At 49.0% G+C, this 24,802-nt stretch overlaps 1 protein-coding gene across 1 annotated transcript; it reads right to left on the reverse strand.

The window, feature by feature from the left end:
• Positions 1 to 9,354: 9,354 nt before the first annotated feature.
• Positions 9,355 to 23,452, reverse strand: LOC119111578 (synaptic vesicular amine transporter). The gene is made up of 4 exons (XM_037235387.1): positions 23,429 to 23,452; positions 22,746 to 22,932; positions 11,600 to 11,733; positions 9,355 to 9,556 (listed from the first exon to the last, which is right to left on the reverse strand). The coding sequence occupies exons 1-4, from the start codon at positions 23,450 to 23,452 to the stop codon at positions 9,449 to 9,451; spliced, it is 453 nt and encodes a 150-aa protein (XP_037091282.1). The 3' UTR covers positions 9,355 to 9,448.
• Between the last annotated feature and the right edge of the window lie 1,350 nt (positions 23,453 to 24,802).

Genomic DNA, 24,802 nt, shown 5'->3' on the forward strand with positions numbered 1-24,802 from the left:
ATTTAAATTTTTGATACTAAACAATCTGCTGTTCAGCTGTCTACAGGCATGCAAAATTTGGAAGTCTCTAGAAAATCTTTAGGAAGACCATGGAAAATGTCCGATGCGATTCCTGTTATTAAAGGGGCTCATTAGCCCACCTGTTTTTTCGTGTTTTTTTTTTTTGCTTTGAACGCATTGCTACATCAGAAGTGTACGATTTAATCAGTGACACCAGCTTTCTCGAAATCCTTCCGAATAGCCTAGAATTTCTATTTGAAGTAGCCGAGCCTAGGAGAGGAATCTCATTCGGCTTCCTGTTCACCAGTATAAAGGTCATATGTTTCATTGACATTGCCTATTCCAACGCATGTGTTCTGTAATGTTTGCATCTCACAAATGTGTTTAAATATTTGTGTAATAAAAGACGCGGAAGCTTGAAACACTGTTTATCCAAAAAGATATGCGAACGTGAAGCTATTGTCGCGCGAATTTAACTGAGCATTTAACTCTGGTTCTGATTCCTTCCCCATGACGTTACCCAGTGGCTCTCTTCCGAGGGACACTTTTATTTTGGGCATGGAAGTATGTAACGGAGCGACTTCACCGCGTCGTTCGGAAACCATTCTTAAAAAACTCCGGGTTTGTGTGCTCATATTGACCTTCACCCGAGCAAGTATTTAAAGCCCTGTCCTGATTCTCCGTTTTCTACTACGCATTCATGAAGTGTGGAACGTCGCAGTCGACGCTCACTGCCCGACCATCACCGTGACGTCATGCCGGCGTGGCTGTCCATGGCTGCGTGGAGACACTGAAGTCTCCACAGCCATAGAGGAACGCGACTGCGCTCGCGAGACCTGGGAGAGCTGCTATACCACAGAGGCGCGCTGCGTGAATCAGCGGTGTCATAACAGAGTGAAGGGACTCGTCACTCCCGTGCGACGCCCCTACCTGTGCAGCGGCCTGCTGACAGGGCGGCGAGATTTCTGGCGCCGCCTCAAGCAATTCGGACTGTAGCCAGCGAGAGGGCGAGACACACCCGATTACGGCATGGGCACCCGGGCGGACGCACTCAATGCCCACTTCGCTGTCGTTGGCCCCCGCATCGCTGCGGAGGCGGTGGCAGTGCGTGGTAATGCGGGCACGCCTCCGGCTGGACCGCGTCCTTACCGTGTCTGTGCCTCGGCGTTCTCCCTGCATCCAGTCACTCTACCGGAGCTTTCTGCAGCCATCAGGAAAATGAGTGCATCGAGGGCTGTCGGTGCGACGGCGTACCGCTCCATGCAGTAAAAATGTGTTTCTCTACAATCGGCGTTAATCTTCTACATCTGATCAACTTTACCATCATATCACGCACATTTCCGTCCGTTTGAAAGATCGCGCGCGTCACCCCGGTCTCAAAGTAGGGGGATCGATTAGACCTGAACAACTTTCGGCCCATTTCTATTCTCTGTACTGTCAAAGATTACCGAGAAGTTTGTCTGCTCGCAGCTCACTTTTTATCTTCTTCACAAACACGTACGGACGCCATCGCAATATGCTTACCGTCCACGTCACTCGACGGGGGACGCCCTGATCGACGCTGTCGGGTGGCTGGCAAGGGCTGTCAACAAAGGCATGTTGCGTCAATGACGACGATTAACCTTAGCAAAGCCTCTCACAGCGTTGATCACGGAGTCCTCCTTAGCCAGCTGAAATTGTGCGGGGTGGCCCTCCGATCTCTTGCCAGCCCCATGCTATTCCTCATCATCAACGACCTATCCAGCCTCCTATCCCACGGCCGCCTGCTATCCTAGGCCGATGACACCCAACTCCTAGACTCCGCTACCCCCCCCCCCCCCCCCTCCCCCGATGTTGTCGGCCTGTCCTACCTGAAAGTCCGTGTAAGGGAATCCATTCAGTTCCTCCAAAACTGGTTTCCGTTAAAGAGCCTTAAAATTAACCCCAAAAGCAGGTTTCATGCTGATCGGCATCAAACCCTCTATCACAAGGACCGGCAACTCCCACATTGCCATCTCCGGCACAGACATTCATCCATCACCTTCAGTGAAGGTGCTGGGTGTACCCCTCGACCATCACCTCACCTGGGAACCCCACATCTCTCTCGTTCGGCGTTGTAATGCCATCCTCGCCTCCCTATTCAAAATCCGACACCACATCACTCCCGAGGATTTGAATCTCCTTGTCCAAATCAACGTATTCACCACATCCTCCACTGCATGTTCATGCGGGGTGGAGCGGCCGAGCGTGACCTTAAGAGCGTTCAAAGGGTGCTGCATTTCGCAGGTAGGCTAGTGAGTGGCGTCCGCCGTGGCGATCCCATTTCGCCAGTTCTGGAGGCGCTCGGCTGGCGTAGCGCCGCGGATCTGTTGCATCACCGGGACCGCCTGGATGTGTACAGGGCACTGCACGTCCCCGAACCTCTCAGTGCGCTGAGTACTCCGTTCGTAACGCGCGCGCGCGCACCTAACGCCAAACTCGGGCTTCGGGCGGTGTCGGCTCTACACATCTGCCACGCGTCCGACTGAGTGCCACCCAGCGGCTCTTTCCGCACCGCGCCACCGCCGCGTGGAACCGGCTGCCTGCGACAGCCGTCCGCGCCCCTTCGCGAAAGGCATTCTTAACTGTTTTAAATTGCAGACCCATTGACTCAAGCTGTGTGTATGTGCGTATGTGTGCATCTCTGTGTACTGTGTGTGGTTTTTTTCTTGTACGACCAGATGCAAAACAACCACCACGTTGATGCGCCTTGAAAAAAATAGCTGGAACTGGAACTGTTTTCCACAACGCGAACAGATCGGGGGAAGGGGTGATTATGCGGACTGCAGCTGACTTATGCGGATTACCTCTTTGCTATCCGGCTGTCCACATTGGTAAGGTGGTCACTGGGCCGATTACTGGTCTTTCAACGTCGCTATTTTGGTTCGTACATGCGATTGCATTTCCTTCCATAATCTGCCTATGACGGCTGAATTGATTGCGGCATATATCTCAACTTACTGCTCAACTATGCCTTCGGTGGCTGTTGCATTTAGTGACACACATCAGATATATCTCGGACTGCTGCTCAACTTTGCCCTTTGGTATGTTCGCATTCAGCAGCTTGTCACTGATAGCACTAAAAGTCTGTGCAAGTGATCGCATTTAATGGAATATATTGCTGCACAGTTCCCCGGCTTTCGTGCGGTTATGCTACCTGCGAATGTCTTGCATCCATCAATGCTAGTTCAAGCCACTAAGCTTGCCTTTCTCGACGTGAGCATATTGAAGTACATTTACTAGGCCAATGGCTTCACTCGGCCCATGTGCCGTCAGGTGAGCTCACTTGGCCCATACGCCGTCAGTTTGGCTTTTAAATATAGTGTCTCTGATTTATGCCTGTTGGCGGCACACATGGCGCGCTGTCAGCGTGGGTCCACTTGCAGCTGCATGCATGACGTGATCCAGGGATGGAGATGCGGGCATTCCCGATAAAACGGTGCCAGTGTCACGAGCGCTTGTGTGGATGCGTACGGTGGCGACCATTCGGTGGTCACATGTCCGTGTTACAGCGAGGGCTAGGAGATGCCCTGCCGCCGATATACCGATTTGTTACCGGTCTGCGTATTTATTCATGGACAAGTGCTCCAGTGATGGCCGCTTGACAGCTGGTCGTGGCACAGGCCCTTGTTGCGGGGCCGCGTGATGCGGTACCGCGGCAGGTCGCGGACGCCCCCCCCCCCCCCCCCTGTTAACGGGCCGTGACCGGTCGACCCAGGCGTTCAGGTGCCGCTGCACAGAGGGACGAGACGGCGATCACCGGGGGCCTCCCACGTCACGCTGACTCCGGCGCGCCGCCGCTGTACGTCACCGCACGACCGTTACTGCACGTGCGCCACCTCGCCTGAGGGCTGTCTTACGCTGTCTCCGTCCGTACGTCACTGTAAATGTCACACACAATCAGGCGGTGTCTCATCACTGCCGCACGTGTGCATCGGCTAGGCCGTTACTGCGTGTATATCTCCGGCGACCGTTCACCGCTGTACGCGCTGTTTTGTCCGGATGCATACTGCTAAGCCAGGCACGTCATACCGATGTCTCACCGGCCCGACATTTTGTCAGATAACTGTCCCAGGATATGGAAATTTGCCGAGCGCCTAGTCTTTGCAACAAGAGTATACCGTTTTCAACATATTCCGACTAAGATAATGCACCGGGACTCCATTTCTACAAAGGAAGACGACGGAGCCAAGACAACAAAACAACAACAAAAACACACGGGCCCCACCCTACCATTCACTTTCATTATAAATCAACGGCAGCATTTGGCTTAGACCTGTAGCATTTCGCGCATTCCTACTGATAGCTTGAGTTTGGTGCCTGTCACGACTAAGCCCCTGGCCAAACTGGCCGTATCTCACCATGATTTGCAACATACCTCCATGCCTTCACAACGGGTGTACTTATTCTCGCGACGTAGCTGCTTTTCTCGTTTCGCAGACGATGCCCTGACATGGTGGAAGCCGGCGCCTCACAGGGCCTCCCTGCTATCTCGTGGGGCAAGCCAGCTGGAGCCGAGCAGGAAGGGGCATCACACAGCTCGCCTGTGCAAAACTGCACCGCGTTTATGTCACAAGCATCAGTACGATGTACCTCGGTTGGATTAAACTAAGTCAGGGTGCAACATAAGCAACTTTAGATCTTTTTCTTTATTCACAATTTTTGCTCTACAAGAGACAAAACGGCAAAACGAGGTTCTTAAAACGCTGAGTCATGCATAGAGAGCAAGCTATCAGTGGGTATTACTTATTGCATGTTAAATCGAGTCATACTGGTCAGGTTCCGCGCATCTAAAGGCCCACACCGTTACTTAACACGCGATCGGGTGTAGGGTGAAATTGAACCCCCCCCTAGGGTGTTTACGCAATGGTTTCCAAATTTTGCGTAGTTGTAGGCAGTCGAATAGCGAGTCATGTGGTATCGAAACAATTGGATGTACCTTGTAAAGTCACTGACCTAGGGCAGGTTAAGGTCAGGTCATGGATTCAGCGAAGTCAATTTCAAGGAAATCGTTCATTCTTATTGAACAACGGAGTGTTCGACGAAACCATGCATCTCTGAGATACTTTCTTAGGCAACACAACAATTGAATGACCAAAATTCCATTGACCTAGGGTCAGATATGAAGGTCAGATCAAGGTTAAGACCAACCTGCTTTATGACCCTAGGGTCCGCTGTGTAGGGTCGTTTCTGGTGCGCATTTCGGATTTATTTATAACAAAAACCGCATAAGACATATTCTATGGATTTCTTATAGGTCAAAAGAGGTCATTGACCTAAAATTACCCACGTCAGCATCTCGTTTTAGGAACATACGGCCCAGCTTAATCTTTGTCTCATATTAAAATGCGAAACTCAAAGCAGTCGTCTATTATCTTGGTCACGATGACCTTCGAAAGGTCAAGTGAGGATCACTGATCGTGAATGAACATGTGACCTTTTGCTTTAGAACAAGTATCTAGGCTCTGAGGACACTTTAGAGACCAACTTGGAGTTTTACCTTGTTTGACCTTATTTAACCCGAAGGTCACGGAGTAGGGGACTCAAACGTTGACTTAAGTGAATTTACGTACAGGGCCAACGTACCCTGTTAATTTGGTGTCTCTAGCCCTCATAGTCTCTAAAATTTCAAGGGAAAGGGTCAAATTGACCCCCCAACCGAGCGAAGGGTATCCAACTGGCCACCCATGCTAAAAAGCATCGTCTACAATTAAGCAAACAGCGTTGGATGGTGCTGGTAAATAAGGCGTTGAACTTAATTTTCAGGATCAGACCCAGCCCAGACCGGTTAGTCCAGATTCAGTTCGCTCACCAATCCGCTTTTCTCAGATTTCTCAGTCCCATCCGATCCGGTCCAACTTATCAGAAATAATATCACATGATTCCGCGCCAATCCACCTCCATATCATGGATCTTTTAAATTTGAACAGCAAATTCATTTGGGCACCGTACATTTTGATTCCTTTTCACTTTTCATTGGAAAAGATGCACCGCTTGCATTTCTTCGTATGACAGCTAATTTACAAGCATAGGCAGCTATGACAGCTAATTTACAGGCATAGATCCAAACGTGTCACTCAACAGTAACAGCAGTACCCAATTCACAACCGCAGGCCGATGCCCACCTAGTACCTACGCCTTCTGAATAAATAAGATGACCATCGAGTATGAAAGCTGATGTGTATATCCGTTCTCAGACACACCAGCTGCTGATAAAACCACGACTGCGACGGTGCTGGTGATTTTGCATTTATTTGTAATTGTTAATGCATTTCTATTATCCTTTTATGACGTTACATGTCAATAAGCACTCAACAATATTACATTTATATTAACATTTTGCAATTATTATTACATCGGCTTGCTAAAATGCAAGGTGCGTCAAAATAATAATCTACGCGCGCGACTGTTCACTGGTAGGTACATGCGGAACTTCTTCTTCCATCTAGAGAAGGGAACGGTTGCCCAGTTTTACAACCCCTTTGCTGGAACACCGTATGCTACCGGATCTTTCTTTTTTCTTGTATTGGAAGAATATAAAATACATTTCTAGTTTCAATGGTTTATCTTACAGTTGCAAGAAGTCACATTTGCACAGTTAAAAACCAATTGTTAGATATCTTAGCAATGTTGTGTCACTTCGTATCCAATTTGTTGCTTTCAGCACTCTGACAGAGACGTCATAAGTGCTTTATTGAATGGCGCGACGTTTCAGTCAGTGTGTAACGTCCCACGTGCGACATGAGTGCCACAGATGCGAATGTAGAATCTCCCCGCAGCTCATAAAATGTGGCGCGCGAATGGGGTATATGTCGCCCGTCATCCGGCATCTGTCATGACCGCTGGTGCTTCGAGATCTTACTTAATGCCAGTCACTCGCTAGAGGCTTTAATGATCGCACAAGCCACTCCAAATCTTACGAAAGCTTCATTTGAGGTATGAATGGACAGTCTTGAGTGACATTTACCCACGTTAATCTCCTGACTGTGTTAAGGGTCTTGGACGTCTTAAATTATTACAGAATATAGGTTGCAAAGGTATTGTTGGCGCCCAGTTTGTGCATCGGTAACACAGGTGGGACTAGAATAGATGTAACACAAATCAATGAGTGCACGCCTAATGTCGAAGTTTTTGCTAAGTAAAAAGGGATGCAGTTACCCAATATGCAGCAGGGTACTGCGTGTAAGTTACTATCAGTTATATTGCCACTAGCTAGCTGTTGTGTGCTGGTTCCCGGTTGTTGATGACAACATACTCATTCTACCAACAAAGCATGCTCCTGCCTAGTTTCTCAATTCTGAAATGCAATGACACAAACTTGGGTTAAATGGCATTGCTGGCAAGATAAGGAGTGATTGTAGGTGCGTGGTGTTAAGATAAGTTGATAGATTATGATGAGTTTTACTTATCTTGAAAGGAAGACAGTTTTCTGCGTACCCAGTGCGCCTGTGCAATTTTCATGCACCAATGTTTCTCGTTACGGGCAGGGCGGGTTTCGGGAAAGGTGGCGCTGGCCGCGTTCTGGTCGATTCCGGGCACACCATGGTACTGGAGGTGTTGAGATCGCTTGGTGATTTGTCGACGAGGTAATCACCTGCAATGTGCAGTTGATTTCAGATGTTTCCTGCTCTTATTGCCGAGGGCTGATATCGATCTCTATCAATCGCCCCAGAGCGGGCGGATCTACGACGTGTGCACGACAGTGACTGACCAGATGCGCGCATCGACTCCGACTTTTACCATTGCTACTGTACGTCCTCTCCCCGCTTGAATAGCTGGTCTCATGTCGTTGTGATGCCAGCTCACCGAGGTCTGGACTGATTTCGACTTGAGTCCTTCAGTTTTTTTATGCAGCTCGCAAATGTGACGTTTCCGATTTTAAACAAATGGGCAAATATGTGCATCTATTCAAGTTGAAATGCTGCAGGAAGAACAACTCCTCTCTAATGGCTTGCAAGAAAGTACTTACAAGTGTATATGGCACCACTTCTTAAAGAAATGTGCTTTTGTTGCTGAAAATCGCGTGAGGCTGCGATCAATGGTTGCAGAGCTGTTCGTTTCTAGCAAGTGTGACGGCCGTGCCAGGCCGTGTCGGGCCGCACATGTTGAAAGTTTTCTCATTGTAGGTAACACCAACTCGTACCATGGTCTGGCTCGAACTCAGGCCGCACGGTCCGTAACCATGTGATTATACTGGTATTTCCAAACCTGTTGATCACTTCGCAAAACTTGGCGTCATTTTTTTGCAGCTGCATTTTTGCGCTCCCATGGGTTATGACAGCTTTAAACTTTGGATGATAGCGTACTAGGTCAAATGTAGAATTCTTATGACAGCCATCATGCGTTCGCCATCACTCCCCTTTTCAAATATTATCTGTTATTCAATTGATTTCTATTTCAACATCGTCCATTAAAAATCTCCCAAGCTGCGAACAGGTATATTTCTCGTTCCAATGTCCACTGCGTCTCGAGCGTGCGTCAGCTGAATAACTTCCGCGCCTCCGCCAATCCCGAGCAAGCCCAAGCCTCGTCACGAGGTGGCCGACGAGTGCACGGGTACCGACTTCAGCCAGGATGGGGTCTGTGCCAGGTACCCGGCCGGGCGACTACACCCGGCAGTCGCACCCAAACCGTCACCTACTACAGAAGACCGACAACGATGCGGAGGCTACGGCTGACCTGAAGTACAAGGGCGAGGCCCCGTGCCCAAGTAGGAGCCCAAGCCTGCGCCGAACTACCCTGCGTGATGGACGTCATATCAACAAGGCAGTCTGGGCGTCAAAAAGATTCAAGCGGTCTGCGTACCCGGCGTCCGCTGCCCGGTCTGCGACCAGCGTAACCGCCGCCGGCTACGGGCCGAAGCCTGCCGACCCCGGTTCACACTTAAGACGATTTAGGTCTGCGAGCCGGGTGCGCGCCCAATTTGGTATATATATATATATATATATATATATATATATACCAATATATATATATATATATATATATATATACCAATATATATATATATATATATATATATATTCGCTGCATGTCTGCATTGGAAAATCTGACGCGACGCGAACCGGTAGCGTAACGGTAGATAACCGCGTTCGCTTCGGTGAAAGAATATAAGAGTTTAAAGACAATGAAATTAATGCAATTAAAACTTAGGTGATAAAACAATTAATAATTGAACGATGAAAAATTAAAACAATTAAACAATAAAAACAATTGAAAGGATCAAAGAATTTAAAGTAATAAAAAACGGTTTAAGACATAGTTCCTTTACAGATGTTCATTGTTCCACCTCCAGACAGTGGAGGTTCCTCTCTCACTGTTCTGGTGAGCCCCCTGAGGCCCCTTCTGAGAGCTGGGTCCCTCGCTGTTCAGCCCTCTTAAAGCTGGGTCCTTCGCTGGTCAACCCTGCCAGAGCCGGGCCCCTCGCTGGTCAGCCCTCCGAGAGCTGGGTGTAGCTGAAGCTGGGTCCGGAGAGGGCGTGGAGGGGCGGGGCACGCCGGCGCACTTCACCCAGCTGCCCAGGCTGCCCGTCACACGGCTGCGAACACACACGGCCGTTTAGGTGCCGGTACACAGCTGCAGATACAGGGACATGGTACGGAGATAAACACAGTTGCGGGGACATCTTGATACTGTTGTGTGCTTGCACAACACGCGGCAGCTGGGAGTACACCGCTGTGGACAGAGACAACAGCAAAATGAGCGTAAAACCCAGCGAGAGCAAATGGATCGCAGTTTCAATCGCATTTGGTCGCTTCACATAGGCCCAATCCGAACACACAGCACCACCGAATTCGCAGCACGCATCCAGCCGTTATGAATAGTTGCATTTCAAAGTGGCGCTCTTTTCAATAGACCGCCCTTGAATGCGAGCATTCCTGGAGGTCGATGCAGGAAGGCAGCGCGTTGGACTAATGCGCCGGACTAATGGATAAACCGTGTTTCCCTCAGCTTGTATGCGTAACGTTGGAATGTGGTATGTCAGAGAGGCTGTGGCTGTAAGCAGAAGCGCCTACTGTTGTATCAATTGACGTGCCCCGTACATCAGCGACAGCACCCCATGATACGTCCCACTCCATCAGCATGCCACTCCACATGCCTCTCAAGTACCGCGCTCATCTGCCTTGCAGGACCAACTAATGCCTCGTTGAATTTCATAAGCGCGTGCCGGCAGAACAGCACCGAAATTTGTGGTTCAAGGCTTCGTTCTGAATTGACAGCCGCTTTGGGTTGTTCGAATGACAACCTTCTTCTGTTTCGTAAGGAGACACGTAGCCATAAGTTTCCGCAATGGGGCGCACACGTCAAAGTGTCTCCAAAGATCCTTAGAAATCACCCCGCATGCAAAGTCAACTTCTTGACTCAGAAGGGGGGGGGGACACACATCCACCTTAGCCATACTCTGGTACGTCCCCGCTCGTAAGATTTAACTCTACTAGTTGAGGGCTATTGACATGTGCAATGTGAACTTGCTTGGTCCTTCTAAAAGGTTCAAAGCTGGCGCAGTCCCATTTAGCCGTTTTACCGGTATTATTACTCGACTGCCGATACCTTGACATAATGGGGAAATCGGCGTTATCCGTATGACATCCGTAATCTCCCCCTCCGACAGCTGCCTAATGCATACAAATAGCAACGCTTCAGATCACACTGCTGGCCTGCGGGCGATGGCAGTAGCGGTGGCGTGCCGATCCCGGCTGTTTGGGGACGGATGCTATGGATACTATGCCCGCCAGTGCGAGGTGGTCAGGAGCGGCTGACGATGGGGCGGCAAGACCCCGGTCTGCTGCTGACCAGGGTGGGAAGATCCTGGTCTGCTGGCAACGCAAGTGGCAACAACTTGGTCTGCTGCCGACGTGGGTGGCAACAGCTTGGCCTGCTGCCGACAAGGTTGGCAACCTTGTCGGCAGCAGGCCAAGCTGTTGCCACCCACGTCGGCAGCAGACCAAGTTGTTGCCACTTGCGTTGCCAGCAGACCACCTTGGTCTGCCGCCGACTCCGAGTGGCAAGACCCTGGTCTGCGTCCGATGCAGGTGGCAAGTTCCTGGTCTGCTTCCCATGCGGGTGGCAAGATTTTAGTCTGCTGCCGACGCGGGTAGCAAGACCATAGTCTGCTGCCGACGCGGGTGGCAAGATCCTGGTCTGCTGCCGACGCGGGTGGCAAGACCCTAGTCTGCTGCCGACGCGGGTGGCCAGACCATAGTCTGCTGCCGACGCGGGTGGCAAGGTCCTGCTCTGCTGACGACGCGGGTGGCAAGACCCTAGTCTGCTGCCGACGCGGGAGGCAAGACCCTGGTCTGCTGCCGACGCGGATGGCAAGGCCCTAGTCTGCTGCCGACGCCGGTGGCAGGACCCTAGTCTGCTGCCGACGCGGGTGGCAAGACTCTGGTCTGCTGCCGACGCGGGTGGCAAGACCCTGATCTCCCGCTACCGACTGCCGCCTCGTCTGAGCTTGTTCTTGCCGAGATGGAGCCGTGTGTCCTCTCACACAAGTACATCCACTGTTCATGAGGGTTCGTGCTCGCTTCTGGGTGGGTCGTGCGCCCCCCCCCCCTCCCCACCTCCCCGAGAGGTTGCGTACCGGGTCGGCAGGCGGCACCGGTGGTTCCCGCAGCAGCACCAGACAAGGCGTAAACAGCAGGTTCAGCGTGCCGAGGATCGCCAGCAGCCAACTGAAGCCGATGCTAGAGGCCAGGTAGCCGCCCAGGAACGGACCTGCCGAACATCGTAGTGATACACACACACAGAGTATACCTCGCTCATTGTCGAGCCCAAGGCCAGACCAACGCGTGTCGTTACAGATACCGAGACAGCCGAGTCAAATGGTCTCTGCCATTCACCCAGCTAAAGACTTCCTCCGCTTATCCGCTTCTTTCCTGCAATCATGTTGATAGATTCTTTTAAAAACGATTTACAACTTTGTCGGCACAGGAATGGTCCTCCCGTCCCGGACGCCGCCCGGCTGGCATACATAACGTGCCGGGCTGCTGACAGCCACTGCGAGGGCGGCGTTCGTCCAGCCGCGCCAGCTGACCGCGACCTTCAGGTCAGCCACACGCCAGTGAGTCGCCACTCAGGCGGTGCCGCTGATCGATGCTGGCCGCGGAGGAGACGCCGTCGGCCGGTGCGACCAGACCACGGAGCTCTCAGCTCTGCGTCACGCCTGCCAGGTCTCACTGCGGCGCACCGACTAGCCGGGGCGCCGCGGTGGGCCCCCTCCCGCAGATTCCACCACAGGTGTCCGTCATTAAATAATGGGCCATATACAGATTGTATGCTGTGTTTTGAGAAAAATCGCATGTTGCGCATGCTTTCACATACATCTGATGTTGTGCATGTTAAAGTGATGCAGGTGGCAGTTCTCTCCTGCGTAGTATGAGTTACTAATCCGCATCGGTTGTATGAGACCGTGCTCAAAGATTTTGAATACATTAAAATTCGGTACGGCGCCATGATTTGTAATCTTCCTTCCCCCACGCTTCATCTTTCTTCAGTGGTCCCTAATATCGTCTGAGCTGAATCATATGCAGCGTTTTGTAAGCACATGACAGTTTTAACTTTTGGTGGTTATAAGATATAAAATTCAAATAATCCTCAAGACCATGTGCATGGCAGTGAAAGCATGAAAATGACCAATGATGACATCATTGCACATTACGTGCGTCCTTGTCGAATGTCTTTATGCGCACTATGTCGCACGCCGCATAGACCAGCAATTTCTTTCCCGTGACCCCGTCTCCTCCCCTGGGAAGGGCGGCACATGACCTTTTGCTGGGAGCGGGTATCTGGGTTCTGGGGACACTTTGGAAGCCAACCTGGAGTCTGACCCTGTTTGACCTTATCTGAATTAAAGGCCATGACCTAGGAGCCTCAAACTTTGACCTAGGTGAGTTCACGTACAGACCAATACATCCTGTGGATTTGGTGACCTCCACCTGAGCGACCTGTGTCCAGCCAGCCACCCTGGCGCGTGTTAAGTTCAATTCAGTTCCTTGCTGATATGCATTAGTACATATGCATGCACATCTGTGCATTGGTATATGTACACGCATACGTGTTCTTGTCAAGTCGTGAGACAACAAGCCAGAACTGAGTGGGATCTTTGATTGTGCAAGTTGTGCGTCATTCAAATCAAATGATTTAACGCAAGTAATTCGTCTGAACTAAGCTAAATCAGAACATATATGTTTCCTAACTCAAAATTTTGACCTAGTAAGGCTGCGCTTTTTATCTAGCACTTTTTGTGTGCGAACATCAAAATAAGCAAAATTTTGGCTATTAACGGTGTCCAAATTAATGAAGCTGGCGTCAGTTAAGTCGGCATTCTTGCCTATGAGTTCAAAGCAGGACTGCCATGTGTTCGATCCCTTCCATCCAATGTTTTCACGGCCTTCGATGGTTCGCTCAAGGAGGAGAGCTTCTCTGAGAAACTCCCGCCGCTCCCCGAACTCTGACAACAAGCTGAGCAGCTTCGCGGTATCGGGTCGCAGCTGTTGGGTCGCAGCGCCGCTGTCACCGGCCGGGTATCTCTCAACGCTCGTTTCACCGTAGTTCCATCCCACGCCTCCCCGCCAACAGAGAAGCAGCAGGCCAGCAGCAAAACATAATCGACGATCAAGATCAGCTCACTTTAGCGCTCCTGGTTCCCCAGCAAAACTCCACATCACCCGTTGTTTGCTGGGCGGATTGGGTGTGGTTACAGCTCTGTAATGGTCCCACCGAATTCGCCCCGGTCTGGTACGAGAAATCAGCACTAGCCGCGCACGAGACCTCCTACAACGCGACGACAGTGCGCGCTGGAGCCGTCGGACGCGCCTGTCAGTCCGCCCGCCGACGCCTGCCACTCAGCCTGCGAGGCGCGACAGGCGCGTGGGACGGAGGGCCCCGGGGCGCCGCCGAGGACGCCTCGCCAGCCGGCTGAGTGCTCGTGGGGCGCCCGAGTCGTCAGGCGCCGCGCCTCTGACCGAGGCCCGTGTGGGACTGGTCTGCGACGCTCCGGACACTACAGGTGCCGGCTCAGGCGACACCTGATGACAGCAGGTCACCGCTCCGGACACTACAGGTGCCGGCTCAGGCGACACCTGATGACAGCAGGTCACCGCTCCGGACACTACAGGTGCCGGCTCAGGCGACACCTGATGACAGCAGGTCACCGCTCCGGACACTACAGGTGCCGGCTCAGGCGACACCTGATGACAGCAGGTCACTTAGCGGATGGTGGTGGCGGTCAAGGGTCTAGGGACAAAGCGTAGCTCTATCTCTGGGAGAGCGTACACTGATATACACGCAACCCACGTTTTCCTCGGATACATCGAAGTGATTACTTAACCCAAAACCAATCAGAAAGTTTTAAACGTAGAGAAAACCTTGAGTGCAGCAGTGACACAGTCAAGCCATTAGCCATCATTTGTTTAAATAGCACATTGTCTTCGAGTGCGTCTACATGTGCAGCCGATATAGAGCAGATAATCAGAGTAGTTTGTGACAAGTGGTTTGTTTGCATTACATAATGACGTATGCATTTACATGACTTCATTTAACGTGGTGCCAGGTATCATTCACATATAAAACAAACACGCGGCATAAAAATACACTTGTCCTGATCCTTTCCCTTCTGAATGCGCCGGTTGATAGCAATCTTGCAGCTCTGATCGAGCCGAGAAGGGCCCGTTCTCCCGTGGTCATTTTAGTGTCTCAGAAGAGTAGAAACCGGCCCAATAGATTCTGATAAATCAGAAAGAAGGGTGAGGCTAAATGACCATTTGCATGTAATTTAAACGAAATTCGATGCATGAACAGCATTAAATTGTCGACTACCACAAGCAGGCGTCGGAAAAGATATCTATTAGGATTCTTCTGCATTCAAACAGATGTGTACACAACATTTGTTCTTGAGTCATTTCTATAGCACCAAAGTCAGCAGTTAACGCCAAGCACACCAGTCAGTGTTTCAATCACAACCGGACTGTGGAATACGTCCCGTGTCGTGAACTTTTGAGCTGTGTCCCAAAGTGGCACCATTCCCTTTAAAAAATGGAGCTCATTGGGATTTACGCCGAGCTATCATGAACAATGCATTAGGAATGCACCTATGCTTGGCCGAAAAAACGAGCGAATTTGATAACGAATGGGGATCACAGGCTGTGAAATCCCGCACCTGTAGCCCAAGTCCATGGTCAACCAAAATAGATGAAGCTTCGATTTGCCTGGAGCAAGACTGCGCGAATTCAAAATCTTCCGTTTTGATGCACTCCATTGATTTAATGATTTTCATATCTGCCTTTCCGGTTCAATACACAACCGACACGAGAGATATTCATCCCTCCCCACACCGCGTCATGTAATCTTATCTTTCATCCAGCCAGTTCAGTTGAAAATGACCGTTACCGAACAGTCGCGTTGTCAAGGTTTGCTTGAAGGTGATAAAGGTATGACCTGGGAGCAGAGACGATGAATCTGCCATGGCGAATGCCAAGCAGAGGGGATAACGGAGGCCCACCAATTGGCAGCTGTGTGGCATGTTCCGGAGCAAGGTTAAGTTGGCCTAGAGAGGCTGAAGGAGCGAGCCTTTTCAAGGCACCGAAGTGTGAACGAGGCTAACAATTTCCTTTTGGTCAATGTACACGTGATAAATTCCGCTTGCGTTCTATGAGAGGGTCGATTTGATCCCTTAAAATTTCGAAGGAGTTCGTTGATTTTGTGGTTTCAGGACTTGACGCGAGCATCGAATTGTCAAATATGCTTTGAAGAGCAAAACTGCTAAAAGCACAATCAAAAAGACAGTCAGAACTAAAAAATGTGCGCAAACCGGTTTTGTAATGTTAAGTTATACAAAATATGAGTGTACAAGCGACATCCTAGGTAAAAATGGATTGAATGGCCAGAAGGACCCAAAAATAGTGATTTACGAAGGACACAACACGTGCTAGTGCCAGTGTCACGGATGCAGGTGCATGCAGTTAAGGGCAGGGGCGCTGCCAGGCTTTGCGACAGGGGGGGGGGGGGGGTACGGAGCTGCCTAGATTTGTGATGGAGAGAGGGGTGAATTTTGGGGTGAGTTTAATTCTTATTGACAATTCCTTTGCTCTGCAAATAGTCTACAGGCCCCATAAATAGCACCGGGTACATTGCATAACGTATCAGTGGGTTATCAGGCTAGCAGCGTTTGACGTGACGTATGCATGGGCTATCAGTGCTGGGCATAACGGATCAATGAGCTATCAATGCTGGCTTCCCCGGCGCTGAAAACAGCTGCCTCAGCCACGTACCGTGCATATCCGCTTGGCTATCCGCCGACCCTGTCACTAAATTGCGGCCGCTGGGTGCAACATGTCCATGAACCACATGAACAGTTTTATGAACGACTCAATGTTTTCGAAGCGTTAGTCGCAACTCACAAGCACAAGCTGTCTACTATTATTTCGGTGCTAATAAAGGTTAACAGGAACGATTGATAGGGACGTTGACAGCATCGGAAAGATGACAAAAACGACTCAGACAGCTACTTTAGAGGATATGCAGATGCCCCTGATATTCAAGGGTGGCTCATTTTGGTGAATGTGAAGTGATTTTTAAAGCTGAACAATGAAATCAAGGTAGTCAAAAGATTATCTGAAATACGGCTTATAGACACTTGCTCCGGCGACGTAAAAAATTTGTTATGTAAGTTGAAGTTCCATTTGCGAGGAACGTTATGCATATAGCTAGGACGGTAGCAATAGCTTTATTCGTTGTTAAAAACTAGGGAAGTGGAGACGTAGGTGCGTTGATACTCCGCTAACATGCTTTTACTGAAACAAATAGCAATAGTGCTATTCTTTTCAACATAGATTTTTTGCTGGAATATCAATGCATCGATATCTGAATTAGCCTGGTTTTTCTACGACCAATAGGGATATTACTACTGTATTACGAATTTTCCGCTACTACAAATTCAAATGTAATGTCTGAGCACTGACATTCTTCCAACGTGGGATAACAGAAGGTGCCTTAAACTTGCGAAAGCATATTTATGAACGAATTCTCTCCAGTCCTAGACAAACGAGCCAAGTCTTGCGCAAATATTGATATATTATGTGCGTGGGGGGGGGGGGGCGGGGGAGGGCGGTAGCTATCGTACATGTGATTATGGTCATGTGTCTGTAGTGTTTTCAGTGCGGCAGCATTTTACACATATCCAATTAACGATAGGAATTTTTGTCTTCTTGTTCCCAAAGATGCCCTTGGGGTTATGTCCTTAAGATGTCCTTAACAACTCAAAACTTGCTACTTGTTAGCTTTAAATTTCTCCGACGATCAGGTAAGGGCTCGCAACGTTAGAATGTACAGATACTGGCGATTATATAAGCGATTTGGAACGAGCAATCTTTTATCTTAACGCTACTGTGAAGTCGAAAGTTCGGACCTTCGAGAGAGAGAGAGAGAGAGAGAGAGAGAGAGAGAGAGAGAGATATATATATATATATATATATATATATATATATATATATATATATATATATATATGCGTGTGTGTGTTCATGCATACGCCAAAGCAATTGGAAAGCAAGGACAGATCATCTCGGTTTAAATACCAGAAGACCCATACTTCGCATCTAAGTATGTCTCCTTCATCCATGACGCCTGCACCACACTTACTAACGCATGCACGCGCCTCTGAGATATAGTCCATGGCCAACGCACATGATTCAGTCAGACAAAGAATGAGCATATTGCTGGACAGTTTAATTCAATAGACTTCGATCGTCGTATCTTCCTGAGTATCATTACCCTAGCGCCGCCTCTGCACACAAAGTTCCCATTTATATACGGCTACCTCCACAATCTTCGTAACTGGAAGTGTTTAATAACCTATATAGAAATATTTCGATGACTTCATGAAAATTTGGCACCGTGGGTGTGAATAGCTGAACCACCCAACCTCCCTAACTTATTGTTCCTGGATCCGCCTCTGGTGTTCCCATACATCACACAGCAGCCAAATGCAATCAGCTTTGATGTGCCAGTGTAATAACTCATTTCTGTCACACTTCGGCCGGGCGTAATACAAGCCATGAACTCAACCCTCGTCTTCAACAGTCTGTTATTAATCCTGACATGCTTCCCGAAAACCAGTCATTGAGTCACCCTTGGACAAGAGCGGAAGGTGAAACCGTGGGGGTGTTTTGCGAATGGATCTATAGGAAAAAGCATCACGTTTCAGAACGCTTGCTCTCACGGTTTGGTAAGGGGCTGCAAAAAAATCACGCGAATCACGAGAAAAATCACGAGATTCATTGTTTGCCGCTTACTGTGCATGCCATTGGGCTTAGACAATATAAGATATGGAGAGAGAAAACAAAAAGTTGTGTCTGGCAGGCACGCAAAACAAAATGGCTCCTCGCGATCCACTGCATCACGTATGTGCAATGTCATTTATTTACAATGGACATGTCAGACATCGCTACTCGAAACAGCCAAGACAAAACTCAAAGTCACCTATTACATTCTGTAGTTAGACTTTTTTAGTTTCAAAGCGGTCTCATTTCTGCCTGATAAAGGCTGGGGTAGTGCGCGTCCAGTTAAGGTGCCCGGTTGGTGGCTGCCGCTTGCTACAGCCTCGGTATTGATGCAAAGCAGACGCTGGAGTCCCGTCTAACGCGTGCGCCCGCAGGCGAATGTCACACATTTCTGCTGAGAGCGAGGCCTGAGACAACGGTGACTCTTCTTACGAATGTCCCGAGTGACCGTGCGACAGTGACAGCCAACTGTTAGCACTGTGAACCAGCCTAATAATAGGAGGACGCCTGCTGCTACGCGGTCAAATTTTCGTTTGTGCCAGAACAGCTACCATAGACTGAAGTGCTCCACCGCACGTGTGATAGGGGTATGCTGTGCACTACGTTGGGGAGAGCTCATGACGTGGCAACTGGCACCAGACGTGACCATGCCCGATGAGCAGATCGAACACGCGTGTGACGCAAGTAGCGGTGGCGTCGCGAGGCAAGCAGGGTCCAGAAATAACCATCGGCTTCCGCATCGTGACGTCGGGGTCGATGCCTTTTCTCGAAAATGATCCTGATTGGATGAACAATTTAGAGGTCATGCGGCTGTCGCACGTCGTCTACTGCTGTGTTTCCGCTCAAACACATGGATACAACAGTAACACTGACAGTAAATCCGACCTCACGAATAAAGATGCCGATTGGATTCCATTGCTTTTGGATGTACAGAAATTTAGTAACGTTAATGTGGATGCTGGACAGACAAAAGCAGATATCTTTCGAACGTTTGATAAGTCAATATCATTCTGTCGTGCCATAAACTGTCACATCTCAACTTATTTAACGCTGCTCATTTTCATTTATTATATATCCTATTATATCCTTATTTTTTCCGTAACATAAGCAATGCGTTGACAGAGCACACAAGACAATAGCAGTCTTTGAAACATGAGATAAAACCCTCATCACGTATGCTGCCACAAATTCCTAAAATTGTTAGATTCCATTCGGTACTCAGGGGTAAGCAAGCTGCCTTTTCTGCCACCGAAGAAATTTGGACCCGTCTAAATTGTCACCTGGAGCCAAATCTTTCAGAAACCGTTACAATATAACTCTAAATGCGATAAAGTACCAAACAAAGACAAATTGAATGCAATGCAGAATAACCATCAAATATTTTGGTTTAGGGAGTTCGTTCTTGCTTAAATATCATTTGCTTGCCATCAAGCACCGAGTGATGGCTGAGACTAGCCTAATACAATAATCAGATAAAAGCATGCTTAACGTAACCAACCTGGAGGCATGTAGTTTCCTATTCAGTTAGGGGAGGAGATTGTGCCTCATAACCATGGATGTCGTTTCCAAATTTTATTCACCATTTTTTTTAAGCGTTAGTTTTCATTAATCACAGCTCTTAGGGTTCAGCTTTCTCAAACCAACTTCGAGAAACGACACCCCGCTCTCAATCGTGAAAAGAAAGTGCGTCAAACCTGAGGAGAGCACCATTTTAAGTGAATTTCGCTGGTAGGCTCAGCCATTCCTTTTTTCTGCCCCCTCCCCGCCCTCCATCCCTCCACCCTACGTATTTTGTAGAACTGATTCCCTGTAGCCCTATATTTGCCGATAACATGGCTCTGCAAGCATCTGACAACAATAGCACCTTTGGTTTTAACGTCATCGTACAATCACCTGGAAGTGTAGGCGATTTTCACTATCTTCGCATCATGATTACCGGTGCAGAACTCGCACTTCTTAACATGATTCCAATCATTAAGAGCAAAACCCATGCAATATTGTTATCAGCAAATGCAAACGACATTTCGGAACACATATAGCACCTTCATTTAGCTTCACATGCAAGATGGCGATAATAAAAGGCATTTTATTTCACGCCTGTACACCGATCAACACGCTAAGTCGGAGGCGTAACGCGCAACGTGAGAGGCCTACGCCAGTGATGTTCAGCTTCTTACCTCAAAGCCGCTGTTCCTCTTAGCAGAAAGGCCCGGATGGATCTTTGACATGTGTCGCACTAACGTCCCTCGTTTACCTCTTAATCTAACGCTCAGGTATCCACAACAATCCTGCTGGATCGGCAGGGTTTTTACATTAAAAAGCTAACGATTAGCTACGTTATTCCAGCCAGTCAGTTTCTCATGATATGAACACAACCACCAGCAGCCACAGTCCAATGACACGACGCTTTAAAACGCTGGCCAGCCAACTGATCACGTTCACGCAAGATGTGGTGGCCAGCCACGATTCTTACTAGTAATAAGCCTAGTTACTCAGTATTTTGCACTGTTTAGTATGTGCAGTGGATCTTAGCTGAAAAATTTGTGAAAAGTAGTGTTCTGAGAGGCACTGGAAATGTACTGTGTCACCACTGACCTGTGTTGTCGGAACTGATATAGTCTAACTTGTAGTACTTTTCTAGCACCTGCTAAAGACTATCCTGATTGCAGCTAGTATGTTTGGCAGCATCTTATAGCTTTACTTGATCATACAGCGAAACGTCAACGTTTGGACATGTGTCTTACACATGCTCACGCTGCAAGTGGTGACGGGTGCAGGCCCTGAGTTTCGTCTAGCTGGGATAGTAAGTTGCAATATGGTCTGATCTGTTAAAATTTGTTTACATTTTTGCAACTTTGTCGCCGATTGGTCCGCAAAGTGTCAGCTTTTGTCACCGATCACGTCCAGTAAATCAGACGATTTTTCATACCTGTCGTTGCCACCCACAAATCGGACGAGTCGGACGATTCGTTACCTCTCACCATCCGACTAAGCTTCCGTCGTTGAGGTAGTGAAAAGGTAAGCTGAGCGGACATTGATGTGAATTGTAAATTGTATGTGTGGGAGGGGGGAGGGCATTTCGGGCATTTCGACTGCGCGGTCATGTAGCAAGTATTAACTGTAGATGTCTCCACCAAAGCCTGTGGTACACCCCTCTTCCTCACGATAATTTCAAGATTCCACCCGCGATCTTTCATGCCATTCTATTGGAGTGGGCGAATGCAGCAACGTGAATAGTGACGGGGTTGACGGGGCCTGCAGAAAGTAGTTTTTTATATTTAAAGAAATTTGACATCTTGGACAATCTGACCTTTTCGCCACCTTTTGACTGACTGCTAAACCATACTGAGACTTTGGACTAGCCTTTGGATAAGAACTCCCAAAAAACGGCACCTCTGGTCACGGGAGGCACAGAAAAATGCTCCAGAGAAATACCATCATGTCACCACATGACTTGATTTAACTGTTTCACTTTCACCCGATTTTCACATCACTTGCCTTCTTGGCTGTTTCACGATGCATAGCAAAACTGTGTGTTATTCACGTACTGGAGGACGAGGCCCTCGGCCGCGCAATAGATAAGCTTGACAATCACAAGCTGCAAGATTGCCGACTTCAAGAAAGACATCTTTAAGCATGGACACGGAAAACCACCGAGTTCCATTAAATGCACGAAGCAGAGATGCTTGGATCTGAGCTGACTATAACATCCACGTTTGGGTTCCATCCGTCATAGTCCTGCGAAGTTGGTGGCGCTTGGCCTTTCTTACGATAGCATTACAAGCCAGTGACCCAGTTTGGTGCCGAATACGACATGCACTAAGGACAGGATGCACGAGACGAAACCCACGATTTTTGTCATCAGGGCTGTCAAAATAGCCGTGAACCTCCGAAGGCAACTTTAGTTCGCTCTCATGCACAGCTGCATGAGGATGCGTGGTGTATAGGCCGTGCTATGAATAGGTCTACTCATTTCACATTTCTGTTTCCTTATTATTTGAAGTTATAAGACCCATATGGAGCGAGCATATCCCCTGGTGCATGATAAATACACAAAAAACGGTTTCGGAGTACAGTTTAACGGATAACATATTGACAGCAATAACGATCAGCCGTAGGCTCTCGCCGCTGTCTATGACCTGTCCCCATGCATCTCAGATTCGGCAACAAATTACGACTCCTTTCTCATAAGGCTAGCGTGAAAGAGTAGTCAAAAGCATAAAAAGTGCAAGTTTCTTACATCGCCACAAACCAGCAGAAGAAGGGGATATTTCAGGAAGTTGCCTGGCAAATTGCCCGTCCTTCTGCTAATGCCACGTTTATGAAGCTTCACTCTTATCTGCCGGCATAGCTGCCGGCATAGTAAACGATCATCCGTTAACGGCGCGGCGAGCACGCTCAGATGAAGCCGTTCACCGACCGTGCAGGAGAATCCGACTCAGTACGCACCGACAGAGTAGGCCAGGCAGACGGCCGTCTGGGAGAGGGCGTAGACGGTGCCGTAGCTGGCCTGCAGGCCACCCCGCTCCACCAGCCGCGCCAGCAGCGGCATCAGCGACGCGTCCACGATGCCGATGCCCAGGCCGATGCAGAAGTGCGGCAGCACGAGGTGTACCATGCGCGTCGACTGTGGTAGCTGCGGCGGGGGACGACACGGGACGCCACGTAACCGAGCCAGTACATTATAGAAAGGGACGGCACGTGAAAGGCACGTGATCACACGGTGCGGCACGGTATGGGACGGTGAATAACGACAGCGGATGGTACATGATCGTAAGAGACGGCACGGGACGGCGCGAAGTCGCATGCTATGGCTGGGAATAGTTCGGGACGGTGTGGGGCAGTACGTGATGGCACGGGCCAGCTCGCGGTGGCACGGGCCGGCACGGACAGGACGTCATGTATGAACGACACTGGCTGGCGTGGACTGCACAGAGCGATACGTGACGGAGTGGAACGGCGAGGGACGGTGCATGCCAAGTAGGCACCGGAGTTCCCCGACACTAAAGCGTGGGGAAGGCAAGATGTGATACGAGCTTCGGACCATGAATGCAGCGTGCTGCATGCGTGTATACGAATTTGGCACTTAGGCGTTGAAGGAAAAGTCATACAGAGGGATATCTCATACTTACTTTGAACTTGGTACATTGTGTCATCTAGATACATTACTTGTCCCAGTCAGGTGACGGGATCAAGCTGAAGACGTCACAATCTTTTCGGGGCTAGCGGATGCAGTTCATGACAAATGGTGTATGAAAAGAATACTGAAACATACAAGAAAGCAAACTGGTATGCCACCAGAATAGAAGAAGACCGAGGAATTTACTCACGCCTTTGCATTCTTCTGAGAACAATATCTGACATCATGACGTCGTCAGTGATGTTGACGTCCGATGGTGTCCCGCAGCATTGTAATATATATATATATATATATATATATATATATATATATATATATATATATATACGGCTGCATCCGTCACGTGTGACAATAACTATGCTTAATTGGCCGCCGTATCTTTACAAATCACTGCTGCGGCCAGCGCCAGCATTGAGTGACACGCGGTTAGATGGTCAACCCAATAAAAAGGAGGCCCTCAGCTGACAGGCACGTTCCTGCGCCAACTGATGGCCCTACCGCGGTGCTAACAAATGCATGCGGTTGTGCTCTCTGGGCGTGATCCAAAGTATTTTCCCGTGTCACGGTATGCTGGCCACGACGCTCACGGCCCGCTTGCCGCATTCAGCAACGTGCTATCAACCGCCCTGCATTCAGCGCCAAGACCTCTTCTGGACGGAGACGGGCAACTGACACGGGGCCCTTGATTCGCTGCAGTTATACCATAACAATCCGAGCGGAGGAAAATGATCACGACAGTCCGACCATCGGCTGACAGGTGAGGGATGATACAGGATGAAAATGGTCAAGGCACTGCAATCGAGACTGGCTGACTTCCGCCGGCCGGGGATGTTCATGGCTGAAAATGCAAGGAGGCGTCGTCGTCATTAGTTTTGAACGGATGACTGACAATAAGACAACTTTTGAGGGCCCGACCACTTCTAGAAACTACGTTATTCAGGACAACAGATATATACTGACACATTCAGTCATGAATGTTAGGTCTTGTTTATGTCGATAATCATAACTCATGTCCTTAAATCCATGGGCATTGATCTAAAGCATATGCACGTGTTGTTTTCTACAAAGGTTTTCATATCTCAAATGTCAATACCGAATTGTGCAAGCCTGTATTATACACCTGCAGATATGCGTGTTGACTTAATATAAACCCATATCCATATCTATCTATCTACCTATATATATATATATATATATATATATATATATATATATATGTGTGTGTGTGTGTGTGTGTGTGTGTGTGTGTGTGTGTGTGTGTGTGTGTGTGTGTGTGTGTGTGTGTGTGTGTGTGTGTGTGTGTGTGTGTGTGTGTGTGTGTGTGTGTGTGTGTGTGTGTGTGTGTGTATGTGTGTGTGTGTGTGTG

This window comes from Pollicipes pollicipes, unplaced genomic scaffold, assembly GCF_011947565.3.
Source record: "Pollicipes pollicipes isolate AB1234 unplaced genomic scaffold, Ppol_2.1 Scaffold_7261;HRSCAF=8764_pilon_pilon_pilon, whole genome shotgun sequence".
NCBI classification, from domain to species: domain Eukaryota; kingdom Metazoa; phylum Arthropoda; class Thecostraca; order Pollicipedomorpha; family Pollicipedidae; genus Pollicipes; species Pollicipes pollicipes.

Coding starts and splice junctions, on each gene's coding strand:
- LOC119111578 (XM_037235387.1), bottom strand. CDS start 23,452: ATGACACAATGTACCAAGTTCAAA. Junction 22,933..23,428: donor CACAATGTACCAAGTTCAAA/GTAAGTATGAGA, acceptor CCCCCGCCGCAG/CTACCACAGTCGACGCGCAT. Junction 9,557..11,599: donor CGGTGCCGCCTGCCGACCCG/GTACGCAACCTC, acceptor GTGTGTTCGCAG/CCGTGTGACGGGCAGCCTGG.